The 10246-nt window shown below is 33.2% G+C and overlaps 1 protein-coding gene across 2 annotated transcripts in view; it reads left to right on the top strand.

The window, feature by feature from the left end:
- Positions 1–7423: 7423 nt before the first annotated feature.
- The window catches only part of CHST9 (carbohydrate sulfotransferase 9), a 199228-nt gene continuing 196405 nt past the window's right edge, over positions 7424–10246 (top strand). The window contains exon 1 of one of the 2 annotated variants that reach the window (XM_011360394.1): positions 7424–7634. Coding sequence is in view for 1 of the 2 variants with exons in the window: in XM_011360393.1 (XP_011358695.1) it covers positions 7514–7634 (121 nt within the window). In the remaining variant the exon portion in view is untranslated. The remainder of the gene's footprint in view (positions 7635–10246) is intronic. The other variant, XM_011360393.1, reaches the window with a different exon arrangement.

Here is a 10246-nt window from a genome sequence, read left to right on the forward strand (position 1 = left end):
ACACATTTTACAATGAGTAAATAAGATGGGTACTGCCTAGGCTTCTTTCTCTTTAAATTAAATACTGCCCATAATTGACCGAATAGTATTAGACTACATACCACAATTTAATTTCATTATGGTTGATAGAAACTATATTTTTTAAATGTTTACATGCTCACAATACTTATCAAAGAAAAATCTAAACTCCTTGACCCAGATTATGAAAATGCTTTATAATTTCACAGTTTTTATATTTTCCCAAAAGATCACTTTTTTTTTTTTAAGTTTTTTGAAGCTGTCAGATACATAGGGCAGATTTCATTGTCCCATTTTTACAGATAAAGAAAATTAAGTTTGAAAAGTTTACATGGAGATTTCTGGTCAAGAGAGGGAAGTATGTTTATGTTTTGATATAGTCTAATCTCAAAACAAGCCAATGAAAGATGACAGAGCAGTTAAAAAAATGTAAGATATATTGAAAGATTTTAAATTTTATTTAATTTTTTAAATGCCAGTTTATTATTTTTTTTCTCATACTATATATAAATAATTTTTTTAACCTTTAATTTTTTTTTTATTTGCCCCTTCCCCCACCCTTCTGGTAGAAAGATTTTAAATTTTAGCAAGAATTTTTTTTAAATGCTTTATTTGTTAAAGCAGCTTTATCAGAAAAAAAGAAATGTGTGGCTACTCAAGTGAAAGGTATACTGTAAGTATGAAGCATTATGATTAAAAACAAATTCATGCCAAAATACACCATATTGAAATTGTGGGCAGTTCTTAAACTATTAATTTGACAACTGACTTCTTATCAATATCGATGGATGATAGAAGACAATGAATATTAATCTTCGGAATGCTGAAGAAAATAATTTTTAATCTAAATTCATACACAATTGTCATTTTAGAATGAGGATAAAAGTAAGATAATTTCGTACATACAAAATCTAAGATAATTTGATGCTGATATTCACTAGGAAAATATTTAAGTCTAATTCAATAAGAAAGAAAGCTCAGATGAAAGGTATACTATTTGAAAATTAATACTAAACACAAAACGAGAGAATACCAGTAAATTTAACTATTTAATAATTAATAATTATTTCTTTTAAATGATTGAAATTTAAATAGAAAATCTCAAACATGATCAGGGTAAGGAAACACTGTTCAATCAGTGTTTAAAGCATGCTAAAGTTTTTGTGAAAACCATATACTTTATTAGAAAATTGTGTAGTTAAGAAAGAATTTTTTAAATTTAAAGTAGTGCTTAGCCAACAGAAATAAAATCTATAGATTCTAAGAAAGCAGAAAGAAGAACTGAACAGAAAGGATTAGATAACTTAAGGAAACTATCAATCTAACAGAAGTAGGAGGAAGAAATTATTTTAAAAATAAAGAAGAGATATACATTTATCATAATTTAAATTACAAAATATTTAGAACTGTATGACAATAGAAATACTACATATACAAATGTGGTTTGCTGCTAAAACTAGTTTTTGAGGAAATTAATGGCCTTGCACATATAGATTTTATTTTAAAAAAAGATCTAAAGTACATAAATTAATTTTCAATTCAAAAATTTTGAAAAAACAGTAGCTACTCCAAAAAAAAAAAAAAGATGGAGAAATAAAGAGAAGAAATCAATTGAATAGGGAACAACAAATTAGAGAGGAATTACAATATACTTTTAATTAAAACAGACAAATCTCTAACAAAAATGATCAAAAGAAACAAGAGAAAATGCCCAAATATATAACATTAAGAATGAAAAGGGGGCTGTATTTATAGCTATGAAAAAGATCTTTAAAATCATCAGAAAATCCTGTGAACAACTTTGTATTTATAAATTTGGAAACTAAAAGGAAATGATTATTGTATAGGCAACATAATTTTTAAAATCTGACACAAAAATAAATTGAATAAGCAAATAACCATTAACAAAATTAAATCAGTAATCAGATTCATTTTTCATCCTTCGAAGATAGTCCCAGAAGTTTGTACAAACATATTATATGACATTGGGCCGAAAGAACAGAATAATGTCTAGATACAATAATAAACATATATAGGAATTTGAAATATAACAAAATCAGCATTAAAAATCAATAGTAAAATGACAAACTACTCAATTAATAGAGTTAGGCAATTGTTACCCGGATGGAATAGATACCTTACAGTGTACACAAAAAAATTCCAGGTAGATTTCAGTACTAACTATGAAATGCATAACTTTAGAACTTTGAAAAGAGAAAGAGAAGAATAATTTTATTATTTGAAGGTAAGTAATATTATCTTAGAAAATTCGTAAAGAACACAAACCGAGCTTGATATCACCCATCTCTGCTCTGTGGTTTGGGAGTCCCGCTGGAATGTGCTGCATAAAGGGCTCCCTGGTCCCCTTGCTAAAAAAGAGTCACTGACAGGAAGTCTGAGAATAGGAGGAAATGGAAGGTGGGACGGCAATTATTCTGGTTCCCTTGATACTTGGCTGCAGCATGTCATCTGCGTTTCCGTGTAACAGACTATATTACAGCCATCTCGCAGTCATCCCTCTCCTTCTAGCCTCTTCTCCAGGCTCCAGGCACAGCTCTCTCTGTCTTCACTTCTAGGAGTGGTTGCTGTTATTTGTGCTTGGGGATTGACTCATCTATTCTTTGCTGGTTTCCCAAAACCCAGTCACATCTTCATAAATTGTCCTAAACAGTTTCATGAGTTTGAGTATATCATGTTTTTTTTTTTTTCCCAAGACTCCAGCCAATAAACCAATAAGAGAAAAGTGATAAAAATTTATTTAAAACTTCTTCATAATGAAACAACCACACCACCAACAAGGGGAGTGGAAGGGAGAGGAGGGAGGAAGAGAGGGAGGGAAGGAGGGAAGAAGGAAGGAAGAAAAGAAAAAGTCACAGGAAGATTTTTGTAATGCTTATCAGTCACGAAGAATTACCTTCCAAATTTCACGAAGAACTACAAATCAATATGAAAAATGGAGAAGAGATAAAAAAGGAAATTCATAGAAGAGGAAATTAGAATAGGAAAAAAAATGAAACAAAAACAGAGAATCCCGACACAACTTCTCATCTTTTCCTGCCTCCTGGGCCACTGTAGATTGAGAAGCAGCTGAGAGATAGGTATCTGAAATAGAGTACTATTTCTGAAAGCTTGTCTGGGAATCATAGCAATAGGGCAATTGCTAGAGGGGTTACAGAGGAAGAAGTACAGGGTAAAAAGGTTTAGGATAAGACCTAGGCTGGGGAGGTGTTGATGAAGCCACGTTTCACAGCAGCCTGAAAGAGATGGACTCTTGTTCATTAGACATAGAGGGAATGGAGTGTGGAGTAGGACAGATGATAGTAAACTTTGTGAGAGGCAGTAGTAAATTGAAGAAATTCATCCCTAATAGTCTCTAATTGCTCAGAGGGTGAGAAAGAGAGAATGATGCAGGAGCTGTGGGAGAGGCAGAAGGCAAGGACAGCTGAGGTCCTGCTGAGGTAGAGGGTAAGCATGGGTGGTCCACTGACACAAGTTCTTCAAAATTGCATAATTTGGTCTAAACTAACCTTTCTCAAGTTCCATAACTTTCTCCCAAATTTTAGGGAAATCTGCCAAACTGGATAACTCATAATTTCCTCTTAAATAAATTGCGTCCACCTAGTAATGTATCACTATACTAACGTCCCAAAATTCTTGTGTTGGTACCCATAGTTATTTAAAAGAAGTTTTATCCAGTTTCATTGAGATATACTTGACATGAGGTATAAGTTTAAGATATACAGAATGCTGATTCGATTTACATATATCGTGAAATGAATACCAAGATAAATTTAATTAATATCCAACATTTCATATAGATACAAAAAAAATAAGAAAAAAACTTTTTCCTTGTGATGAGAACTCTTAGAATTTACTGTTGGCACCTTCCATGTATATCATGCAGCAGTGTTAACTAGAATCATCATGTGCTTTGCATCCCTAGTGCTTCTTCATCTTACAGCTGGGGTTGGTGCCTTTTGACCACCTTTGTCTAATTCCCCCCTCTCCCCACCACAGCCCTACCTGCAGTAACCACAAATATGATGTTTTTCTATAAGTTTGTTTTATTCGTTTCTGTATTTCTTTTTAGATCTACAGATGAGTGAAATCATACACGGTATTCGTGTTTCTCTGTCTAACTTGTTTCACCCAGCATAATGCCCTCAAGTCCATCCATGCTGTCTCAAGTGGCAGGATTTCTTCTCTTTTTTTGTGGCTGAATAATATTTTATCATATGTATATATACACACACACACATATATATACCACAATTTCCATTCATCTTCCTATGGACACTTAGGTTGTTTCAGTGCCTTGGCTATTGTGAGTAATGCTGCTATGAAGAGGATGTGCAGATATCTCGTTGACATAGTGTTTTAATTTCCTTCAGATATATTCCCAGAAGTGGAATTCCTGGGTTATATGGTAGTTCTGTTTTTAAATTTTTGAGGTGTCTCCATCCTGTTTTTTATAGTGACTTTACCAATTTCCATTCTCACCGACAGTGCACAAGGGTTCCCTTTTCTTCACATCCTCTCCAGCATTTGTTCCTCTTGATTTTTTGTTGCTAGCCATTCTAACAGGTATGGTGAGGCAATATCTCATGGTGGCTTTGATTTGCATTTCTCTGATGATTAGCGATGTTAGTGTTGAGAAAGAGATAATAGAATGAAACAATTATTTTTATATTTCTGTTTGTAATTGTTAGGGATAAATCAATAGAATATGCAAATAACAATAAATATGTATTTTTAACAAAGTCATGTAGACTCTTCTTTCATTATTTTAATAGTCCATATTTTTTCATTGAGAGATTAGGACTGAAGATTTACAACTAGAAAGTACAACTAGAAAATTAACTAATTACCTGTATTTTATTATGAGAGCTCTATATTCAGTTCAATGCAACACACTGTTAAGTACCTGTTGGGTTCAAGGTACTGTATTTACTAGTAGGGAGAGGAAGGAGTTGTACAAAATACAGGAAGCTTTTAACCGTGAAATGTTGTATAATGCTTGTACATAAAATAGCACTATTCCAAGTAATTTCAATCTCCAGTAGTCTGCACCTTTTCCGCAGGCGTGGAGGTAAATGTATGATCTCCAAATAGGTGTGTTTTCCCATCACGACTGACCTTCAGGTTTGCTTAAAGCAATCCTGCTGCTCCTGCTGCCTCACCTTTGTTTAATGAGAGCCATTTCCTAATGCCAATGTCAGGTTAATGGACTGAAATAGGAGAAAATCTAACGTATCTCTCCGTTTTACACCAGATTGCCTTTCTGCCTTGTGGCTTTAATCACTCAATCCTACTCACATCTGCCATAATAACAATTATGGGTTTTCTAGTAACTTCTTACCCAGGAGGATATGTCAGAGTATAGCAACATCTCCCACAGAAAGGAAGGGCAAATGTTTAATCTTTTTCCAGCATCGTAGGTAATAATTTTCTTCTGCAAACCCCCAAGGAATACTTCTTTTGGCTTTCACACCCACCATTCCCACAGGTCCATGGCTCTATCTGATTTACGTGTTTTCTTCTATCCTCTCTCTTCTGAGGTAAGTTTTAATTATGTAGACAAATTGTAAAAGTCCCTTTCTTCTTGTAAACAACTATTTCTTTGTTAATAGTAGATTTTGTTTAACTGGTTCCCTCCTATCTGAATCTTCTGGCACACACAGGAATTATCTGTTCATTGTTTAACTGTAGCATCAAGAGAAGAGAAAGCTGGCTTCTCTCCATAGCTTTCTTCAAAGGATTCAGCCTTGGAGTACCTCAAATTGCCAATCTCTTTCTGGAATTTTTTGTTGCATGTGTTTGGAAAGCCTATAATATTTTAGTTTTGAATCAATATAAGAACAAAGTATCACCTATCAAACAAGCATTATGATAATACTCTCAGTTCTACTTACTTACAAACTTCCTCTACTACCAAAGTTAAGAAATGTTTGAAATCCTCAAGAGACTTGTGACGATGTTAACCATTGCCCCTTCCTCAGGGGACTCAGAGAAGTGGATTAGAGAAAGCTTCTTAGGTAATGCTGACAAACACTGGTCTTACTCTGGCCCCTTCCTATAATAGTTAAAATATAAAGAAAACAATGTATTTACTGTGCAACTTTTTTGTTGTCGTTCTGCATAAATACTTTTAACTATTTGGTGAATTCTTTTTTCTAATCAGGAGATCACTGTACTACATTCACTTCTAATTCTGACCTCATAGGTTACCTTTGAAGCCCAGTGTTTGTGTGAAAATTGGTTCTGCCAAGAATAGCTAAATATTATCCTTTAACCAGCCTAGCAATTCCCCACAGCAGGTTTTAACTTTTACCTGGCACCTCACCAAACAACTCTTAAACAGGCTAAATTAATATTCTCCTAGAAGTTTTTGAGGCATATATAGAAGGGGAAAAAAAGAGAGAGAGAGAATTTTTAGACAAGGCAGTATGTGTTATGTCTTCACATTGAGGAAACATTTATTCACCTTATCCAAAGAGGAGGTGTGCTCTGTGGCCACGGAGCAGAGCCAAGGTCTTTGGCTTGCATTAGATACAAAGCTGTGACCTTGGCCTCATTAACCGGGCTAACTATGTGAGCTCATATTTGCTTTGCAGTTCGTGGGAAGAAGGGCTTCTTAACTCAAGTTTCAAGGAAGATTCATAAACAAACTGCTGTCTTATGCAAGATTTTGTGTGTATATTTATGTTTTTCTAAAGAAACATTTTACATTTTCATTAGGTTCTCAAAAATGGGTATGACTTTAAAAAAAGGTTAAGATTATACTAAATGAAATTGTTATAAAAGTCATTTCACTATTTCTTTAAATACAGTAAGCTTTTATTATAGAGGTAGATTTCTGTAATCTGAGATAGATTCTGTATTCCCATGTTATTGTGGGAGACACCTTTGAACTTTTAATATTTATCCTTCTATGCCTTTGAGATATTATAAATATAAATTGAAAAAATCTATTACTTTTGCATGAAAGGGAAATGATAGATTGTACCCACCATTTGTGAACTTTATTTTTAAGATATAAAGTGATTTTTCCCTTTATTCTATGAACATGTTTTCTAAAACCCCTCCTTCAACAATCCATTCTTGTTAGTCGTTTTTTAAGGTAACCTGAACCCTGCTTTACTCTTCACAATATAGAAGGGCTTAAATGTAGCCATGCTTCACCTAATTAAATGTTAGAGTGTTACTTATTAACTGTACATTCCTTAGATAAGGTAAAGGTATACAATAGAAAATTGCCGCTCTAGAGACACCTACTAGTCTCTTGTCTTGAGAGAGTGAACAGTTCATGTAAATCTTTGGTATTGTTGATATACAGCATATTTATACCATATTTGGGAAGAAATGTCATCAGTGAAGTAAAATGTGGATTTTAAAACAATTTTAGGTTACTTCATGGAATGAGCACTTAAGAGAATGAGAAAGGATTGAAGCTCTGTGGAAAAACAAATCATGCGGTCTTCAGAAATGAGGAGAAATGCAGCCATCTGAAATGGTCATGAACCCCAAACAAGTTTTCCTCTCGCTGCTGATATTTGGGGTAGCAGGGCTACTCCTCTTCATGTATTTGCAAGTCTGGATTGAAGAACAACACACAGGTAACACGTTGACTTTTTTTCCTATTTTAATTTTAGTGGTCATTTTCTATTAAATATGCTGTGATGCTTATGGATGTATAGAAAGTCATAATATTTCTAATAACAACAAAAATTAGACACAAACTGACCTCCCCAGCTCCTAGAAAAGGATGATTAAATGATTCTGTTGGGAATTTGCTAGGGAAAACCCTTGGAATTTCTGTTATCTTAGGCGGGAGCAACTTCAACCCATTAGCCCAGCAAGCACTATTTGTAGAGAATTTGTCTACTCAAATGTGTGCTATTTATCCTACTGCTGGCATGTCCAGTTAGCACTGAGCACAAGCCTAAAAAGAGCTAAATATACAGCAAACTCTCTCTTCTTATTCCTTACTCAAAATTGGTGTGGAAATTATTTAATACCTTTACTATAAAGCAGGGATTGGCAAACCTTTTCTGTAAAGGAATAGTGAAAAATATTTAGCATTACAGACCACGCTGTCTCTATCACAACTATTTAACCCTGCCAATGTATCACGAAAGCAGCCCTAGGTCACATGTAAAAAAATGGACCAGACTGTGTTCCAATAAAACTTTACTTATAAAAACAGGTGGTGGCCTGGATTCAGTCTGAAAGCAGTAACTTGCCTATCCTGCTTTACTTATCTTGTGCTTTCATCATTCGGTTTGCAGTTGCTGCTCATTGGAGACACTCGATTACTCTTAAAATGGACAATGTTTATAATAATAATAGGAAATAATTATGTTTATAATGATTAAGGAAAATGTTTTAGAACATCATATATATAGGTGTTGTGAAATTTATTTGTTTTCCATTAGTGAAAATAGACTATGGCTTATGATTGTTAAAGGAAATAAAGTAAAAACAGAAGAATGATTTCTTGTTTCCAGTTGGGGCCTATTTTTAATTTTTTCTAGATATAAAGCCCTTAAAAATCTATTCTGAAAGATAATTCAATATTGAGTCCCAAATATGATCATTTAAAAAGTTGTTTCCATTTTGAAATACCTTTCTTTAATTAATCCTCATAAACACTTTGGATTTATTTAATTTATATAATAACCCTTGGGAAAAGAGTTTGCGTATAATTATTTTCTAGAGAATATGTGATATATTGGCAAGAGTAATTCCCATTACAATTTACAGAAACTATAATATTTTCTAAGTTTTCTGTATTACTGCAATAACTTATAATAGCTTATAATATTTACTGAAACCATCTGCGATAAAATATATAGGCTAATTCCTTCTGTAATACAACTCCCAGCATAGATCTTGTCACATAGTAAGCATTTAATAGGTGTTTGTTGATTCGAGTGAACAAAAGAATGAATGATAGATTGAAACACTAGACTACAGACCAAAATACAGCAGCAAAGAAGAAAAAAATCAAAGATATCTCATTATTGCAAGGTTGGCTAATAACATAGTCTCGTGACAAATTTCACCCAAAAAGTATCACGAGTCTCCAATATGCATCATAAAATATATTCATATATATATATATAGACTAATGGAAAAATGTTGTGACTTAGTAATGTAGTAAGAAAGTACATGATATATAATAATATATAACGTTATTATATTATATAACATTTTGCATGTATAATGCAGTTTACAAAATGTGTTCACAAGCATCGGAAGCTATCATTTATTAAGAGCTTAATAAGTGCCAAATATATGTAAACTTAATAAGTTTACATATATTTCCTCTCATCTTAATGATGTCTTACTAGGTATGATATTCTAAGTTTATAGATGAGGAAACTGAGGCTTGGACAGATCAAGAACTTATCCAAACCTCACATGTGTGGGCCCAGGGGAAATCTAGGACTTGACCCAGGTCATGTTGCTCTGAAGTCCATGCCTATTACCCTATTACTCATCATAGACCACAAATGAAGTAACTGAGACTCAGAAACTTTAAGTGACTTGCCCAAAGATACAAAGCTAAGAGTTTTCAAAGTATGACCCATGCCCAGGTTTTCCTACTTCTCATGAGCCTTAAAAGAGCCTTCAAACAAAAAAGTAGATGAGATAAACATATAATAAATGCCAAAGTATCAGTACAGGTGTTTTAAAATCACTGACTTGGTAAACCTAAGCTATTCACAGGTTCATAGATGTGTAAACTCTTCTGCAAGTTGGATTCTTAATTGAGTTCATAATCTTACCAAGTGGGGAATTATTTTTCCCATTTAAGATGGGCTGGTGAAACATTTACCATTTATTCTCTTAATTTTTATTTGTAATTTGCTAGAAGTACTTTATCTGATTCTCGATATATCTTAAATGCATTATATACTTTTTCACAATCTACTCATGACAATGAGTATAAGTGTTAGAACTAGGATAACTATTTTTCTGAATGAAAGGTTTACTATTCTTCAATAAGACTTCTAGCTGGAGTTTTGCCTTAAACCATGCTAGTGCCGCATGTTGTAATTCTGTTGTTTTTTATATCCAGGGTCCTATGTATTTTATGGGTTTCAAATAACATCAGGAGCACTCAGGCATTTTAAAAGGCAGTCTCTTTTTAAATCAGTAAATCTTCAAATGTGGGCTTTGATGTTAAATTAAAAATTGAAAAATCTGTCTTTTGGACACTTTA

This window comes from Pteropus vampyrus, unplaced genomic scaffold (genome assembly GCF_000151845.1).
Source record: "Pteropus vampyrus isolate Shadow unplaced genomic scaffold, Pvam_2.0 Scaffold55, whole genome shotgun sequence".
Classification (NCBI taxonomy): domain Eukaryota; kingdom Metazoa; phylum Chordata; class Mammalia; order Chiroptera; family Pteropodidae; genus Pteropus; species Pteropus vampyrus.